This window comes from Apium graveolens, chromosome 6, assembly GCF_009905375.1.
Source record: "Apium graveolens cultivar Ventura chromosome 6, ASM990537v1, whole genome shotgun sequence".
Classification (NCBI taxonomy): domain Eukaryota; kingdom Viridiplantae; phylum Streptophyta; class Magnoliopsida; order Apiales; family Apiaceae; genus Apium; species Apium graveolens.
This window is the reverse complement of record NC_133652.1, coordinates 172,276,565-172,296,043: the sequence shown is the minus strand read 5'-3', so window position 1 is coordinate 172,296,043 and position 19,479 is coordinate 172,276,565. Positions and strand designations below refer to the sequence as shown.

Below are 19,479 nucleotides of genomic sequence, written 5' to 3'. Positions count from 1 at the left end.
TAAGCAGTTGGTTCTCATAGGGGGAGAAGCAAGAGAGATATGTGCTTCTCAACAGGAAATGTGGTTGTACAAAAGAAGCTGCTGATGATTACTTCAAGACTGAGAAGTGTTATATGGCAGAGATTTGAAGAATCAAGGAAATGAAGATGAAGCTACTTGAAGATCAGTTCAGTGCTAAAGGAACAAACATCTTTCATTTCAGTTACTCAAGAAATCTGGAAATGCAGTATTTGATCCAGAAAACCAATAGCATTATTTACAAGTCCTGGTACTTTACTTTTTATAGTTGTTAGTTGAGTTATCCTCTCTATTTAATTTGTTTATTAGGTTTAACAATCAAATAGGGGGAGATTGTTGGTGAGACTGTGTAGCTATATGAACAATTACGTGATAACTCAACACGATAACAACAGTAGAACATGACAGGTTTATAATACTACGTGTACACAAGAAATCAGAAGAAATGAAGACAAGGCAAATACAAAGAATCAAAAGATTAGAAGAAAGCCTGAAGTCTGTTTACAGGTCACTGAAATAAGTTCATTAATATGATCATGCCTCAGTGAAGAACAAAATTTAAAGATGTTCAGGGTTTCAGAAATATTGAAGATTCAGTATACAAGTGCTACCGGAAGATTTCAGTGTATTGGCATTGATTGAAGATAGACAATGTTCGAAGCATAGAAATCTGAAGAATTGAAGACAGGGTATAGACAGAGGTTAATTAAGACGTTGTATCAAGTACCATAAAGGATTCCAGTGAAAGTACAGTTATTTATTGACAGTCGGTGTCTGAAGCGATAAAGTTGTTGCAAACTTAACAATTTAATCAAGGCTATAATACGAAGACCTGAATCGAGGTTAGTCGTCTGTGAACCAGACAAGTTGCACTAGGAGTTAACAGCTCGTGAAAGGAATCTGGGTATTATTTATAGAAAAATTGTTAAGTTGAGGAACGTACTTGAATTGAACGTTTATCTGTTAAAGTACGAGAAGAGGTGTGCGGGTTATACAAAAAAATGACTTAAGGGACTGGCGAAGCTCAAAGTTTAATTGTTAAATTAAATAAATTTATTTAGTGGACTTTAATATAATTTATTTAATAAACTTAAAATGAGTTATCTTATAAAATTTAAATAAGTTTATTTTATAAATCTAAATTAGTTTATTTATATAAGTTATATTTAAGTTAATTTTATAAATTAATTTAGTTACAATTTAAACTAAAAGAAAAAAAACAAAAAAAAGGAAAAGAAAAATAAAAGAAAACAAAAGAAAGAAAAGAAAAAAAACAAAAAAAAACAAAAAGAAAAAAAGGAACAAAAAGAAAACAAAAAAAACAAAAAAACAAAAAAAAGAACAAAAAGAAAACAAAAGAAACCACCCCACCCCAAGTGGTCGCAGGTGGTTAAGTAAAGGAAGAAAAATAAAAAGGTCAAGTACAAAAGAATGTACTAGTAATTGTAGCTATCGCCACATAGCAGAGCTACACTGGTCGCCATATGGGTGACTTCCTTTTTTGTTTTTGTTTACTTGTTTTAGTACTTCCCTGGTCGCCACAGAACAAATTCCCCTTGATCGCCACAGAGTTCTCTCTCCTCAGCCACACAATTTTATTGGATATAAAGTCTACACAATTTGCAGCAGAAGAGGTGAGCCATTCATTTGGATTAAATTATATTCATCTTCTCTCCTAAGAGAGTAGTGAAATGGCATCAAAGATTTACAGAGAAGCACAAGCTTTTTCTTTATCCGTTTAACTTCTCACCGGAGTAATGTTATAATGCCCGATTTAATTCTTGTATATTCATAGGGGCATTATAATCGTTACCCGGTAATTAAATTCTTAGACAAACAAAATCTAGATCATTATATAGGATTGATTTGTAAATCTTTGTAGAAGCTAGGAACATTGTTGTTCTTGGATTGTAGCCGGTTAATTTATTTACCGGAGTGTAGCAACACCCCTCGCGGATTTATATATAAATATATACTTCCCTGAATATCTTGTGTTCCTCGTTTTATATTCCCAAACATTATTCAGCTCAAGAACACGGAACCACTAACCGAGCACTAAATCGATATCCGCTAAAGATTCGAAAGAATTTTTAATTCAGTGATTATCGTATTCAACCTCCCCTTCTACGATAATTCGGGACCTAACATAACTCCTGAACTATTCTTGACTATGGCAACTTTTGAATCATATGGTGTACTAGTGATTCTACAATTTGAATAACTGTACTTCTCAAGTATAGATTTCTCTATATAATGAGACCGTGACAATGTTATTCCATCAGTTGACTGAGTCAACTTGATCCCAAAAATCACACTAGCCTCACCCATATCCTTCATTTCAAAGTGCTTCTTCAAGAAACTCCTTGTCTCATTAATAATCTCAATATTGGTTCCAAACAACAAAATATCATCTACATACAAGCACACAATCACACAATCATTACCTCTAACCTTATAGTAGACACACTTGTCATTTTCATTAACTAAAAACTCGAAGACTAAAAGAGTTTTATCAAAATTTCTATGCCAATCTATAGGTGCTTGTTTAAGGCCATAAATGGATTTGACTAGTCTATAAACTTTTCTCTCATTACCAGAAGCAACAAATCCCTCAGGTTGATCCATATAAATCTCTTCTTCAAGATCACCATGAAGAAAAACTATCTTTATATCCATTTGATGGATTATAGGACCATGTACGGAAGCCAATGCAATAAGCATTTTGATTATTTTCAGTCGGGAAATAGGAGAGTATGTATCAAAATAGTCAATCCCTTCCCTTTGCCTAAATCCCTTAGCAACTATCCTAGCCTTGTACTTATCTATTGAGCCATCAGGTTTTAGTTTCCTCTTGAAGATTCATTTACATCCAATAGTATAACACCCAGGAGGGAGATCAACTAACTCCCATGTTCCGTTAGAAACAATAGAGTCAATTTTACTCTTCACATCGCCTTTTCAATGCCTTGACTCCGAAGAATCCATGGCCTGGCGAAAAATTAAAGGCTCATCATCGACTTTGTAAGTGATAAAATCACTTCCAAAGTCCTTAACTACCTTTGCACGCTTACTCCTTCTGGGTTCCTCTACTTAACTAGAAGTAGAGCTACTACTAGGATCCGCTCCCATATTTGTCATATTTTCCACATGATCAAGAATTGAACTTGATGTATGAGTGGGATCATCCTCAGAATTACCCAAAGGTATACCATACTTCACAGGGAACACTTCCCTAAAGAAAGTTGCATCACGAAACTCAACTATCGTATTCTCCACAATACCATCTATGTTAGATTTCAATACTAAAAATCTTATAGAAGTAGTGGTTTCTAGATAGCCCAGAAAGATACTGTCAACAGTTTTCGGACCCAGTTTCTTTCTCTTGTGTACAGGGACAAGCACCTTAGCAAGGAACCCCTACACACAAAGATAACTCAAACTCGTCTTATGTTTCTCCATAATTCATAAGGTGTCTTGTCCATATATTTCAGAGGGACTTTATTCAGAATATGGCACGCCGTATTCAGAGCGTCTCCCCACATGTACTTAGGTAACCCAGAATTAATCAGCATACTGTTAATCATGTCTTTAAAGGTTCTATTCTTTCGCTCTGCCACCCCAATAGACTTAGGGGTGTATGGTGGAGTAACCTCATGAACTATACCATTGCTTGTGCAAAATTTATTAAATAAGGTACTCATATACTCACCACCTCTACAGATCTCAAATGTTTAAGTACTTTTCCAGTTTGTGTTTCAGCTTCATTTTTATACATAATAAATTTATCTAGTACTTCATCCTTATGTTTAAGAAAATAAACATAACAATATCTACTACAATCATCTATAAAGGTAATGAAATATCTACAGTGATTTTTAGTCAACACACCATCGAATTCACATATGTCCGAGTGAACTAAATCTAACAAGTCTGAATCCCTCACAACATTATGAAAAGGTTTCCTTGTCTATTTAGCAGTTACACACACTTGACACTTAGATTTCTTATCAATGGCATGCTTTGGAATCAACTCTAAATTCATCATATTCTTTAGAACACCAAAATTTAAATGACCAGTCGTAAGTGCCACAAATCAAATGATTCAATACAATTAACAGAAGGTTCAAAACTATCATTAATAAAATCACCCAAAATGAGTTCAACATTTATTAAAAACAAACCATTAGACAAGTAACTCTTGCCAAAAAAATGTACCAGTGTGAGTAATCACTACTTTATTACATTTCAAAGAAAGTTCAAAGCCATTCTTAACTAAACAATTTTCACTTATTATATTTCTACGAATAGAGGGTACATGATGCACTCTAGTAAGAGACAGAATACGCCCAGAAGCAAACTTCAAGCCCACGTTTCCTACTCCAAGAACTTGTGCAGCACTAGCATTCCCCATCGTCACTGTTACTCCATGACTCTGTTGATAAGATACGAACAAACTAATATCAGCACAAATATGCACATTAGCTCCAGTATCAATCAACCACTCATGTGACAGATAAGTGGAAAGTAGTACAAGGTTGTAAGTAACATACCCGTCATCGATTCCAGAGGCAACAACCTCACCAGTGACCATGTTAGATATAGGCCCACTCGTGGTTTCAAGTCCAAGCACAGTATTTTCTTGAGCTACCACTCCATCTTTCTTAACTTTCTTACTAGGACAGTCCTTACTCCAATGACCAACCTGTCCACAAGACCAACATGATTTGTTTGCCTTTGGTTTCTTATCCTTATTCTTGTCAGGTTTAGTGTTACCCTACTTAGTGACTACCTTTTTTATGTTCTACAATCACTACATTCACCTTCAAGCTCCCATGTTCAGCAAGCATCACATGTCCTTGTTTGGACTTGTGTTGCTCCTGCACAGAGATGTCCAACATCAAGTTAGTCCATGTGATCTCTCCTTTTGATCTTTTCAGGGAGAGAGCAAACTATTTCCAAGACTTAGGGAGCTTTTCAATCATTGACATAACCCGAAACTTCTCAGGAAAGACCATACCAGACTCACCCAAAACATGAACCAACATCTCAAACTCATGAACCTGTTCAGGCATGGATTTTCCATCCACCAGCTTGAAATCAAGAAACCTAGCCACAGAATACTTCTCAAGTCCTTGAAAATCAGTATTGTGGGTTTGGTCCAGCTTATCCCATAAGACCTTAGCAGTATAGGCATCTGATGAATAAACATCGAACAAGGTGTTCACCAAGGCTGCCAAAATGGCTGCCCTAGCCACCCCATCCTTCTCAGCCCATAAAGCATAAACCTTAACAAATTCAGCTTTCTCTTGATCCAACACAGGAGGATCATACTGCACCACTGACCATAGACCCTTAACCATTAACCAGAGCTTCATCTTTTTCTGCCAACGAGAAAAAGAAGCCCCACCACTGAATTTATCAGGCATACCACATAAATCAATAGGCTGGGGAAAACGATACGTAGTCCAATCAATGGTAGCAGTAACGCCAGAATCAGAACCAGTCTTAAGAACATCACCGGTTTCGTTAACCTTCTTGTTAATTACAATATAAGACAAATAATCTCTTCAAGATTGTTGGGAATATTACTATACGCGCAACAATGAGACATTTATATATCACAAATTAACAAGAACAGGTAAATTAAACCAAATAACGAAACAAACACGAAGGCACAAACAAAATATAATTAGAGACTAAATTGACAAAAAATTAGAGAAAATCACTTAGCTCTATGAAGTTTTATCAGAATTAGATAATCATCTGAGTCGCCAAATTCTCGAGAAGACTTGACTGTTCTTGAAGAGATTATTGCCCCAGTTATGTTGTGATGGGTTGCCGCAATAGCACTTTTAGGTTAAAACAGCTCAGCTCAGAGCGATCCGTTCACGGATACGAGAACGGATACGAGACTTGTTAATTACATGCAAGAACACGCGTTACATTAACATGTGTTATAAAATTTCCATTTTGTAACAGATAGCGGATTTTATAGACAATTCAATTCAGATTTAGAATTTTGTTGTACAATTTCTCAAAAATTATATTTGGCGACCTATGCAATTCTTATAGAATCTTTTAATATTTTAAGTGTAGTGACATCTAATCACACTAATAAATTGTGGTAATAAATTTGTTAGTCTCAAAAGTATCCTCCTTCATGCTTCATTTTCCCACTTTTAAATTGTGTTCTTACATTACAGCTCTTGTCCCTCGGGAAGCTGTTGAGAAGTGGCTGAAGTATCTTAGAGAAGAACTACCAACAGTAGCTTTTAAGTGTAGCACCCAAGAGCAGAGGTCAAACTTGGGTTGGAAATCTGCACCGAAGACTGCGAAGGCTGCCAAAGCTACTGCAAAATCTAGCAATCTTCTTCAAACCAGTGACTGCCTTGGAGCTGAAACGCTTATCAAATTGCTTAAAAACTACTCAAGAAGCCATGAGGTATGGACTGATATAAAAGTTTGTTATTTTTTTTAAATCACCTAAATTTAAACCACATCATTATTGTTATATCTACATGAGTATGGTATGCGGTCATGCTTGTAGTGTTTCTGCTAATGATATGGATCTGTACATCTTGCCATGGGAGCTTAAGATCATAGTCTAACTTCATAGAAAGTAGCTAGGGGTGAAAATAGTTCCTGTCCTTGGCTTATAGCCTAGTGGAATCCCACTTCTTTTGATAAGAGGACAGAGGTTAAACAGTACTGTTTCTGTTCTTATAGCGACTTTGGCAGCAGCTTCTGTTCTTGTTTCAACACCAACGACACAGATTGTGACCTCCTAATGTTTTGCCTATAATCATTGTACAAGTGAATCTGTATATTGGATTAGGCTCGGTACTTTGAGCCACTTAGCAAGTAGTATTTGTTGCACACCAGCTGAATAGAATGTAAACACGTATAGTAATAGTTTATTTTAACTTGTATTATGTGTTAGCCACTCACTGCCCACCCAACTTATGTGATATGTTGTTTACTTATATGTAAGGTTATTTGAAGGGGGTTGACAAGAGTAGGTTTTATTTTCAAACTTTATGAATATGAAGCTTGAAGCCTATTGCAGATTTCATCATAAGTTGTGGCCTTGCTGCGAATGGAGTGGATCTTGTCAACTGTTAGGAGATTTGAACTATCTTGGAGTTTAAGCTTCTTATATAAGGGTTGCCTATACGGGCAGGAATGTCCAGCTTGTGAATAGTTAGCATGATCATAATATTGCACCGAAGAGTTTTGACTATGGTCAGGACTAAAGATGTTTATATATGTATAGCTTGGTTTTTGTTCGTATATAGTTGTTTGCCCTCTGAATTCTTTTTCTTTTTTGCATTCATCTTCAATATTGTTTAAACTCTGATTAACAGCATGTTTCCCTTGCAGATGAAGAAATCAATTTCAGTTGGTGTTGTAGGCCTACCCAATGTTGGAAAGAGTAGTCTTATTAACAGCTTGAGGAGATGTCATGTTGTCAATGTTGGTGCTACTCCAGGACTGACCAGATCTATGCAAGAAGTTCAGTTAGATAAAAATGTTAAATTGTTGGATTGCCCTGGGGTAGTTATGGCAAGATCTGGAGAGAGTGATGCATCTATTGCTCTTCGAAATTGCAAGAGAATTGAGAAGTTAGAAGATCCTGCTGGTCCAGGTAATAGAGTAAACAAATCGTCAGAAATTTCATATTGTATGTAGTGAATCATACACATAAGCATATGATCTCCTAGAATAATAATCCAGTTTTATGATTTTATCGAACCAAATAGATGCTGATCTTTATTGTGTTAATGTCATCCTGGGGGTAGAATTTTCTGTATAATTAATGATTAGTATCAGATATTTTAAGATAATAACTCAAGGGCCCGTTGGTTGTTCCTTGTGAATTACATCGTATGGTTATTTTTTCCACACAAGGTTATATATTATATTTTTTGGAAAAAGGGAAATTAACTTGTAAACCTCCTGACTGTCAATGGCTTGAATTAATATTTCTTAACAAGCTTGATTCACATGGAGTTACAGTTTATTTACAATAATATTCATGTTGTACAGTCTCAGTCTCAGAATCCATAACCGTTGAAATGTGTATGTTTTTAAATTTATTATCTACAAGTATCAACCTATTATTTTTGCAATGTTGCAGCTTAGCTTGGTACATATTAATTCTTTTTGTTCAATGTCTACTTTGTGCAGTAAGGGAAATTCTTAAATTATGTCCTGCCGAGACGTTGGTATCCATATTTAAGATCCCCAATTTTGATTCAGCTGATGAATTTCTTCTTCAGATCGTAGCAACTGCTAGAGGCAAGCTCAAAAAGGGTGGGATTATAGACGTTGATTCTGAAATTTTCAACCTACTGAAATGGTGGCAACTGGTACTGTTACTTTTGATAAGAAGATGGCTGAGGTTTGTATATTACCGATCTTACTTCTGTATAAGCACTGGGCATCTTTTAGGATATATATTCTCTTGTATCATTAGAATGGAGCATGTTTATGGTTCAAAAAAAACGGAGCATGTTTATGGTTGATCCATAACACCACCATTTGTCTAATCAGGCTATTTCTCTTGGTTACAAATTTAATATACAAGAATAAACGAAACCAAATTTTGTGATCGATTGTTCTATGCATTGTGTTTGTCATTGGTGATGCCCCAGTACCTGAAAATTGCTTTCAAGCATTCTAAATTCCAGCATTATGGGTCATATAACTAAACTATATGGTTATTTGGCCATCACAAATATAGGGCTATAATAAGTACCACTATAAATTCTGATATCTATAATGTGAGAAATTCGGTACCTGCTCGTAGTAAAGCAAACCGTAAGTGCGACTACCAAGTACCAACACATACAAGGGAAAACATAGCTAGCCTGTAGTTGACCTAAATGCCAACACCAAATAATGGTCAGGCAGACGGCCAAGGGGAGTAGCTGCAATATCTCTTCTACCACTCCACAGTATGATAATATCTCAGAAAAAGGATGGTTACTATAGCACCCCCACAATGAGGATGACAAAAGGTTGGAGATGATACAGAACATGACACTTTCTAAAGTAGGAATGAAAGCCAAAGTGCTATACTAATATTTGTCAAGCCTGATAATCACACATTAGGCTCCATCATTGTGCAAACTAATAGACTACAAAAACTACCGAAAGGCCAAACACCCATGGTAGACTTCTAATCTCTTAATAATCTGATACATTAAAGAAATTCAAATTTTGAACCATCCAACAAGGTCATGCAATAGCGAGATACTCATAGTTACCCAGATATATGTATTGAAAAAGTACACAAGGTAGATCAACAATTGTGTACTCCCCATCAACTAACCTAATGGCATCTTGCGGGCAGGCAAAGTATCTAACGATAGACTGATAAATCTAGCGGAAGTAAATTGATATCTGAGGAATATCAATATCATTGTCATCGTCATCCTCACAGGCCACCACAACATCGAAATGTCGACGGTAAGGTGGGAGCTCCAACTTTGCCACGTCCCTTGCCAAATCCACAACCCTTTTATCCATTCGATCTTTGTGTCGAGGAAACATGTTATTATAGAGAAGAGAACTTCCGCATGAAATGCTATAGGCATTTAGGCCCTTTTCCGATAGCCACTGAAGAAGCTCCCTCAATGTTGGATTTCCTTCGACAATCCATCTATCCCATACAGTCCATTTCATGTTGCGGTGAACGAAGACTTTAGGTGGGACTGGCTCAGCAATGGAAAACAAAGGTAGAGCCAGGTTTGCAAATGTGTTGCGGTAGTCTTCCACTTTATGCCCTCCATTCAGAACCTTGTAGAGCTCAAGGCAAACAAGACCTGTAGCCATTGCAGTGGAGGTTGCAATTGCAGGGATAATTCTTCCAGCAATAAGTTTAGCTTTCAGCTTGTCAACTTCAGGGATACTATAATTTCTCGCCCTCATGTTGGCCAGTGCAGCTATCATATCCATGTGGTAGTTTGTATCATCATCCTGGAGCAAGAAAACTAGTTAGGCGGATACGTAGCCTCATCCCTCGTAGGAATATTTAATTTTAAAGCCAAGTAATCTACACTGCATGCCACATTATGACATACATGAGAAATAGGAAATGGTTTACACAATCCTAAATAATAACACACTTTTATAGTTGGAAAAGAAGACCTTTTCAAACTGAATTGGTTTCATCTTAAACCCGGGGGAAAGATTTTTCCGACAGTGCTCTAGCTTCATGATCAATTCATTGATAACTGCACTGTCATCTATAGAAGATGCAGAGAGGTTTGTGGATTTTTCGTCAGTCTCAATTTTGACACCTTTCTTTGGTTGAAATTCAGGAACCATCACTCTATCAACAGCTTCTGCCAAAGCCTTGGGCTGTGTGGCCCAATCAGGGATAGGAATGCCAAATGTCTCGGCACGTAAAATGGAAGCAGCCATGACAAAATGCAAGTGACTTGAATCAGAAGTAGTGAACTGCAGTGGTTGGGGAAAGCGTTTAGGGGCAGACCAAAACGGGGCTCCAGTACTGGTCGAGGCATCTTCCGGGAAAGTAAAAATCAACTGCTTCACACGGTTGGAGAAATAATCTTCAAACCTACAGCCATGAACAGTGTGATGGATCACGCAACAATATAATAGAGTATGCAATATGGCAGTGTTGCTCCTGTGCATCTAATTCTATACAAGGAAAAAATAGTGAAATTTAAACAAAGCTGAACCTTAAACGAGCCCATGTAATGCAGTCTTGAAATGCGTCACATCTATCTTTATCAAGGCACTCGAGAACCCTTTCCAGTTTGTCCCTAGCCTGAGCATCGCCAGCGTTTACTATTGCAGAAGTATATTCACTTGTGTTGAAAAGATAAGCATTTACTTCGGCCGGTGTTTTCTCTAGCAAGCCCTCAAATTCTGACCTCGCCCATGTCAAGCAATGATCAATGTTGTGTGGAAATGAGTGCACTGTACACATAGGTGCCTGTTTCTCTGGTGGATCCCTTGAGGCACCGTAATTTTCTGTCAGATGAGGAATGACCATCTGAGTGTTGCATTTGGCCCCCAGAGTTCCAGACTCTAGAAGTGGCTTTTGGAAATACAAGCATCTTTGATCAACATACAGCCTAGCATTGACATTGTCCAGGGCATTAACAACTACACTCAGGTTCTCCCAGTAGGTGTCATCAAAAACATTCTCAGTCTCCGGGCCCACACGATTCTGCAATGCTTCAATATGTAGAGCGGGATTTAATAATGCAGCAGCAGTAGCAGCAACGGTTGATTTTGCCTGCCCAATGTTCCAATCGCGAAACAGAAATTGCCTGCTCAGGTTGCTCTTCTCAATTACATCATCATCGGTGACTGTTAGTTTTCCTTGGTTGCCGCATGAAACTCCCATCAAAGCCAGATTCTTAAGAAACTCGCAGCCCAATGCACCAGAACCAACAACAAAAACCTGAGCATCTTCAAGTTTCTTTTGAAGTTTGGCCCCAAACACTGATATCTGTGCATCGTAACGGCTGTTCAGTGGTTCAAGATCACTCTTTTCCAATGGTTCAGTGGGAAGTGACTCGACCGAATCAAAGTAGAAGAACTGTAGAAAAATTTCAATCACAAAATTCCAAAAAAATTAAGGATTCATGCTGCATAGTGCATATAGGGAATAGGCCAAGGAGAAAAAATGGCAATAAACAACTGTGATATCTATATAGAAAAACAATTCAAGCCCAAACCGTAAAGATCTAACTTAAAAGCCACCATGAATACTCAAAAAAACCGCGAATAAAGAAACAAATACAGATCCAAGATCAAGCAATTTAGTACAATTAAAGATATGGAGATAACCTGGAAAAGTGGATGAAACTTTCCTGAACATGCCTTCATAACCTCCTGACCAACAATTCCACCAAACATAACCGCCATGGGATTCAGCACAGCACGAGCACCAAAGGAAAATTGCCGCAAAAGTTTTGGGTTAATATCATCTATTTTCCCTTGTCCTGAGCTCTCATTGAGGTTTCCTGCAATAGATATGAGCTTTTGTGCGTCTTCTTCAGAACCAGCAACTGGGAAGCGTCCTGCTTCAGATGCAAACTTGTCAAGTGCTTGAAAAGCCAGGTGCAAGAGTGGTGGCCGGTCAAATTTGGAGAAATCACTAAGCAGGTATTCTCCTGGGTCTTTAAGTGCTTCTTTTAATGGCTTAAAATTCAAAACCTTGGGCTGCTTCACCTGGGTGACAATACCTCCTCTCTCATACAGCCCAAACTCTGTTGTGTCTTCATCGAGGTTAAAAGAATATGGTCTTGCATTAATTATTTTTCGTGGCTTTCCATCATTAAGTTCTGTCATTCCGCGAACCTCTGAGAACACAACAAGATCTCCATCCTGGAATTCGAGCCTTTCATCATCAACACATGATACAAGTGCAGATGAATCATTACTAATAGATGCAATGATGCCTGTGTGAGGTTCCTCACCATCAACATCAACCACAGTGAACTCCGGGCCAAAATCACAAAACACATTACCAAATAGACCTCTCACTTCAGTCTTTATGAATGCAATAGATGGTTGATGATTATGACAGTAATCACTAAACTCAATTGCAGTCGCCAGATCGATATCCGTAAAAACCACAGCCTGCCGGAAATTAGAACATGGTATTACTTCCATGTGTGTGGAATAGTATGATAATAAATAGCATTTTACACACATCAAATGCAACATATACAAAGTGCGAAACTAACAAAACTGCTAATGGTGAAACTGATAGTTTAGTAAATAATGATTTAACTAAGATTGAATACATAGATTAAGTTACGATTCTAATGGTAATAAAACATTGGTACAAGTTGAAGCTGCAAATTCTTCCTAAACAATGTGTATAATAAAGAATACAAACCAAAGTAAAGGGCATCCAACTTAAAAAAAACAAGCTTGAAAAACATGCAAAGCATGTAAAAGGATAGAGTTTATCACACAAATTCGTAAGTTATTTTTTTGCAACATGGAATATAATATGGAAACGGTGAACTACACACTGAGATTTGACATTGCATATTGCAGAGCAACCAAGTCCCTCAAAAACCAGAAACGGAAGTTCATACAATTAGAGAAATGAGAAGAAAATTAGACTATTAGAGCACAATAGAAATTCTTAAAGAAATAACAATTGCAGGCAAAAAAAATTTCCCTCATTCCTGAGTTTTCAAAAAATATATGTAGTTAACAAAACCCCTATATAACAAGAATACAACATAAATAGTTACTTCCTAAAATTTTGTATTTAATAGTTCTCATACCAAAAACAGCATTCCAGGCCAATGCCACACACCCATGAGCCATACACTTCAATGAAGTTTCCTTGCTGAAGGACTTTATACTTATATCGTGATACATCTCATTGTGGTTTCTATTCAGTGTTGTTACTAATTCCCTATAATGGTCATCAGTCATTCTTGTAATTTTATTTATGGTAGATAGTTAAATAGTAATTAGTACAGTCATTCTCGAATATAAAATATGAAAGATATTCCCATAGTTTATATTCAAGGATGGCCCAAACTTTATAGTCCTACTAGACCGCTTTATTGTCCAAATATAACACGTCTCCTTCTCTAAAATTTCGTTATGCCTATGAAACCTGCTAAGTCAGCTAAAGACATTGGTATCATTTTCTTTAAGAATGTGCAACTTGTTGTCCAAATATGACACGCCTCCTCTAGAATTTCGTTATGCCTATGAAAGCTGCAAAGTCAGCTAAAGACATTGGTATCATTTTCTTTAAGAATATGTAAAGAATATACCACATTTGATAGAATTTATATATTTAAACAGGTAAATGTGCTCCAATTTGACAAATTTTCTTCTCTACAACGTCATTATGCCTTTGAAAACTTGCGAAGTCAGCTAGATACCCACACTGGTCAGAATCGACATTGGTTAAGAATTGATAAATTTAAAATAGGTGAATGTGCTCAGCCTCTCCCTCCCTATGCCTTTAAAAACTTGTATAGTCGGCTAAATACCCACATTGGTCAGAATTGACCACATTTGTTAAAATTGATAAATTCCCTCGGTAAAAATCTTCCTAAAACTAAGTTATGTTTGAACAGTAAGATGCTTTTTTTTTATAAATGGTCATTATTAGCCAATTTAGTCATAGCGTGTTACCTTTAGTAGAAGCCACACTGAATTGGCTAATCCTGACCCTTTGTAAAATCTAAAGGAGGAGTATTCATCCGTCCATACAAACAAGCATATAATTGGATGAGACCATCGTCATGTGCTAACTATGCGTTAGGAATGAATTGATAGACGTCAATAAATCAAAACTAATAACCTACAAGGCCGATTTTCTCTCTATCTTTACCTAGGGCCTGCTAAGACCGGGCTTCAATAAATGTATCTCCTGAAGTTCTGAATGATTTGGTCGGTGTTGTATAAATTTGGATTGTAATGTCTATACAAGTCTGGTCCAATCGTGAAATTACTTGCTGGTATTTGCTAGTAGGGCAACTCTATTCTGTGGCTCTAATTTGTCTACTTCAAGTCTGCAATGTTTGGGATTTAAGCATTGAGGAGAAATAATTGTGATGTCCACAACGATATTTTCACCATATGAAGGACGATTTGGGTTGGCCTCTTACATGGTTGCTAGGGAATTTTGGGAGGGTCTGACAGAATTAAGGGGCTGCATGGTATAGTATCAGTTAATAAAAAACAAACCACTAGGGTTTCGTAGTCTGGTGAACATGGTTGTCACGGTGGTAAGTCTGAATTGCTGGGGGTATAGCTCGTCGACTAGTGAACAAATTAATAATAATAAACTATATATCTATATAATACAATATGCGTATTATACATAATTTTAATATACCAGATTGTTGTAACAATTAACAAACTGAACAAGTGACTCAATTGGTTTTGTAGTTGAAATTTGAAATCCATGTATCGTGACTATTATAAAAACAAATTGATTAAGTAACATGCATTAGGTGCAGTACACGGTAAATCAGTAGTAACAATTAAGTAATCAACAAAGTAAACATATAGGTTCAGTAATTAAAATCCATATTTTGAGAGTTTTATAAAACAAATTAACTGTTCTCTTCTTGTTCTTCTCGATTCTCTCTCTCCTCTCCTCTCTTTGTGTCGTGCCAGCGTCCACAGTACAGATTAGGTGAAGGGTTTTGATTTTTGGGACTTATTTTTAATTCAAACCTGTAGCCAGGTTTGTACCTGGTTTTGCACCAGCTGTGACTAGTCCACCTTTCGGAAGCCGTTTCTACAAACAGCAAGTCATCAGCTCAAGTTAATCCAAAAAAAAAAGACTTCACACAAGTCACTAGTCAAGTGCCGTGACAACCATGCTGGTGGTGGATAGAAGGGTTTTCAAAGTTAGGTAGTGAATGTGATCGACAGTAATTTACTGGGGTTGAGTTTATTGATCATTCTATTAGGATGTTTAATGGCGGTTTTTTTCCGAATGTTGAGGACGGCCAGGTGGGTAATTTATGACCAGATGTTATGTCCTCTGTTAAAACAGAGGCGGGTGGTTATGACCAGATGTTATGATCAGTTTGCTGGCGAACTTTATTTATTTCAATACAATTGGCCTTATCCAAAATATACCTATCAAAACTATGTATGCTAATAAAGAAATCATTTTGGAAAATCAATTCAGTCAATAGACATATTTACAATTCAGATACAGCTTTAAAGGTTACAAACAGTTAAACTAATTTTCCAGCAAAAAAAATAGTAAGAATTACTACATGAACACAATTATGCAAGTAATTGTTTATCAGAAACAGATAAGAGAAGTTAAAAACATCGACTACTGTTAGAGCATCGCCAACGGGGTTAGATATATTGGTTGGCTAAAATAATACTCCCTTTGTCCTATTCAATTCAGTTTCCTTTTTGGGACGTCCCTCTCAATTCTATACATTCCAAAAATACTAAAGGTTTATAATATTAAATTAACTACTACCCACGCACATCCACTACTTTCTTCCACTACACCCACTTTATACATTAAATATAAATCGGTGTCGCCACTGTGCCGCCACTTTACCCACATTTCTTACTTTTCTCCACTAAATTACACTTTCTCTTAACCTCCGTGCCACACCCCATATGTATACAGATGGGTGGGACGGAGGGAGTATAAAATAATAGTTAGCTAAGATTTGGTTGATGAAAAAGGTATTTTGCTCCAATGCTATTATCTATAATGGTTAGCTATTCTTCAAAAATAATAATTAAGTATTGGTTTTACAATAATAAGATCGTATAGATGATTTCAGACCATAGGATCTATAAAGTGGTGATTGATCTTAAAAAAATTACCTGAAAATCAGATAGTCGCTCTTTGGTCAATTTTTCAGTTGAAGTGGAAACCACAACAGCATTGTTAAGCTCCTGCAGCTTCTGAACGGAAGCAAGTGCTCTGTTCTTACCAATGTCATTCTCTGTAAAATTAAAGTTGCAAGACAAATCCCACAATTCAACATTGCCTTCGTCGTGCAACGTCACGGACTTGACACCAGCTAGTATAAGATTCTTTGCTGCATGTGATTTACAAAATATAACACTGTTAAACAGGTAGGAGTTTACTATTCACTAGTGACTAACTGAGACATGAAAACTAAACACTCCCCCCCAAAAAACTAAAATCTATACTTGACCATATTTATTTTCATCAAAATACAATACAAGAATATTCTCTAAAACCAATTTTAAAAGAATCAAGCTAATTTATATATTTGTCAATTATAAAAGGAAAGTGCCAGTACTTTGTCATTAGCCAACAGAGTAGTTGAAATACTCTAATAGAAATTACTGGCTTCTTAATTAGATCATTTAACATCATCATATAAACTTTATACCACAATCCAATACCATATTATATCACAATTAATCTAAGCAATCAATGCACAATAAGACATATGATTAAAATAACTTATGAGGTTAGACATGGGAAAAAAAGACAAATACAACTCAAATCCCAGCCAAATCCAATTTATAACAGGGAAATAAATAACTGATTCCGATTCAAGACCGGTTTTTTTAGACAACTGAAAAGATAACTACTAACAGTATTCAAGGCAAACATTTCCTAAGAGTAAAACTCGCACAATGAAATTCACTACAAATCAACAAACACTCCTCCATAACAAAACACAAATGCTATCATACTACTCCTAAACTAAAAACACATACCGATTTCAGCACCAAGACCTTGCATTCCAGAAACAAGTACATTCGACGCAAAAAGCAGCCTCATCGTCTCCCGTCCATAAACCGCAAGCTGTCGACTATGTAAATCCTCATCTATCTCCTGCTGACTTTCATCACCCAACGCCATACTTCGCTTCTCAACACCGCATCCTTCTCCGCCTACACCACTAACACCACCTCCACCGTTCCCAACCTCTCCGCTCTTTGTATTTTCGTTACTCGAACTAAACAAACAACCTGTCTTCTGCTTCTTAACTATTCTACCAGAATCACTACCGCTATTTACGATATCACCACCTACAACTACACCTTCACCCGATCTCTTTTTAGGAAGCATATAGTGCAACAAACTGTATATAACATCACAAATCATTCTATAAACAACTAAAATCACAGAAATGAAGATCGCACAGATTAACAAAGGAGCAATGTAATTAAAGTTGAAGTTGTTAATTAGCAGAAAACCTAGGGCAAGATTGATAATTGCGAGATAAATATAGAATATAAAATAATAAAAAAAATAATTTATATACTTGAAGTGAAAACTAAGATAAGGATTATAAAGAGAGGGGAAAGATAAGAAACGTACCGATGGAAGCAACGTGAAGTGGAGGATGATAAGTTTGGAATCAGAGATTGTTGAGTTTCGAGATGATGCTTCTTCAGAAATCAGTATTTCACCCCTGCTAGGTTTCTTCACTTTAATTTGATTTATTTGTCCTCCATCGACAACACAAGCGGGTATTGGCCCTTTTTATTATAATTTTTTGAGAAATGACCCAAAATCTCAAAATCTGGAAAAATAATTTTTTTTATCACTTCAAAACGTAATTTTTATTTACGTTTCTGCAAAACACATTTTTTATTTACGTTCATATTAATTTTAGAATATAAAAAAGTTATTAAAAAATTTAAAAATATAAAAATTTGAAAACGCATCCAAAAAATGCGTTTATGATTCAAACGGATGATGCGCTTCCTAACTAAGAACGCATGTAACAAATGCGTTGTTTTGAATTTTTAGAGGCCAACTTGAGGCCCAATAACGGAATAGTGCTTTTTCAGTTTGGTTGACATAAGCATATTTTATTTGCGTTTATTTACGATATTAAAGGCCATGTATACCTTTTTGGACCATTTACTTCCAAATTGTGAGATTAAGGACCATTATTCAACAAAAGCATAGGATTCACTATTCTACAAGAGAAATGAGATTTTTTTTTACACTTACTATATTTTATTTTTTGTTTTTAATCTATATATTATATTATTATGAACAATACATGATTTCGTTTGTTCTATTGGTAAAAGTCTTCCAAACAGGTCACCATCACCTTCTAAAAAATAAATTAAAATGTAATTGATTAAATTAAAATATATTTAACTTATTAAAAACTCTTTTGACTAGAGTCAGTGTAGTCCAATTAAAATTCTTCCGAAAACAAATCTCTACAATAGCATCATATGTGTGCATAATATGTTCTCTGTGTGTAAATGTGTGTATAATATGACATATAATATTATCTAACATGTTTGAACAGTGTATGAAAGATTTTTTTTACAATTATCGGTTCTCCAGTTTTAATTAGACCAATAAATTAGTAATAGTCTATTGTGGATAAAAATATTTTGACCTACAACAATGTAACTATAATAAGTTATCAAATATTCGATAGAGAATCAGTGCCGAGTGCTTGAAAATATTTGTTGAGTCACTGTTACTAACTAGCATAATAACACCTATGCGAGGCACATGTCATTTTTTGAGGCAAATTTTAAAGAAATTGAGATAAATTTTCTCTCTAACAAGCTCCATGTCCCCTTCAATAACATTAAAAGTTTCGAATACTTACTCACTTTTAGGAGTGAATATCCCTCAACTATTATTATATTATATTTTTTCTTACCCGTTTTTTTATATTTAATGAATGAATATAAATAAGGTAGTAAGTGTACGTTTCAAAAGTGTACGTTTCAAAAGTACGTTTAAAACGAAACGATTAAACTTAATCTGTAGAATACCGTTAGTATGTTTACAAATAAAAAGTTACAAATTAACATATATGTTGAATACAGAGTTGACCAATTCGAATCTCACGTGAGGAGAATTTATGATTATGCCTCCTGAGAGCATGTCGCTTAAATGCGGTTTACCTTGGTTCACGTAATTTGCAAGCTATTACGTGAACACGTAGGTTTTACCCAATGCGCACCCGAAGGGTAGCGGCTGCG

At 35.9% G+C, this 19,479-nt stretch overlaps 2 protein-coding genes across 2 annotated transcripts; one reads left to right on the top strand and one right to left on the bottom strand.

Annotated features, from left to right (window-relative positions):
* Positions 1-6,178: 6,178 nt before the first annotated feature.
* LOC141665597 (guanine nucleotide-binding protein-like NSN1) lies at positions 6,179-8,611 on the top strand. Its single transcript, XM_074471584.1, has 3 exons — positions 6,179-6,460; positions 7,399-7,663; positions 8,206-8,611. The coding sequence occupies exons 1-3, from the start codon at positions 6,179-6,181 to the stop codon at positions 8,541-8,543; spliced, it is 885 nt and encodes a 294-aa protein (XP_074327685.1). The 3' UTR covers positions 8,544-8,611.
* A 462-nt stretch (positions 8,612-9,073) lies between these two features.
* LOC141664405 (ubiquitin-activating enzyme E1 1-like) lies at positions 9,074-17,993 on the bottom strand. Its single transcript, XM_074470348.1, has 7 exons — positions 17,837-17,993; positions 17,230-17,597; positions 16,357-16,574; positions 11,848-12,642; positions 10,728-11,596; positions 10,171-10,603; positions 9,074-9,999 (listed from the first exon to the last, which is right to left on the bottom strand). The coding sequence occupies exons 2-7, from the start codon at positions 17,582-17,584 to the stop codon at positions 9,403-9,405; spliced, it is 3,267 nt and encodes a 1,088-aa protein (XP_074326449.1). The 5' UTR covers positions 17,585-17,597; positions 17,837-17,993; the 3' UTR covers positions 9,074-9,402.
* Positions 17,994-19,479: the final 1,486 nt, after the last annotated feature.

What these genes read in the sequence shown, in the direction of transcription:
- LOC141665597 (XM_074471584.1), top strand. Translation starts at nt 6,179, where the DNA reads ATGCTTCATTTTCCCACTTTTAAATTGTGTTCTTACATTACAGCTCTT. An exon ending in ACTACTCAAGAAGCCATGAG is followed by an intron (nt 6,461 to 7,398) that starts GTATGGACTGAT and finishes TTTCCCTTGCAG; the next exon opens with ATGAAGAAATCAATTTCAGT. An exon ending in AGAAGATCCTGCTGGTCCAG is followed by an intron (nt 7,664 to 8,205) that starts GTAATAGAGTAA and finishes TACTTTGTGCAG; the next exon opens with TAAGGGAAATTCTTAAATTA.
- LOC141664405 (XM_074470348.1), bottom strand. Translation starts at nt 17,584, where the DNA reads ATGCTTCCTAAAAAGAGATCGGGTGAAGGTGTAGTTGTAGGTGGTGAT. An exon ending in AGGTCTTGGTGCTGAAATCG is followed by an intron (nt 16,575 to 17,229) that starts GTATGTGTTTTT and finishes AATCACATGCAG; the next exon opens with CAAAGAATCTTATACTAGCT. An exon ending in AGTTTCATCCACTTTTCCAG is followed by an intron (nt 11,597 to 11,847) that starts GTTATCTCCATA and finishes ATTTTTCTACAG; the next exon opens with TTCTTCTACTTTGATTCGGT.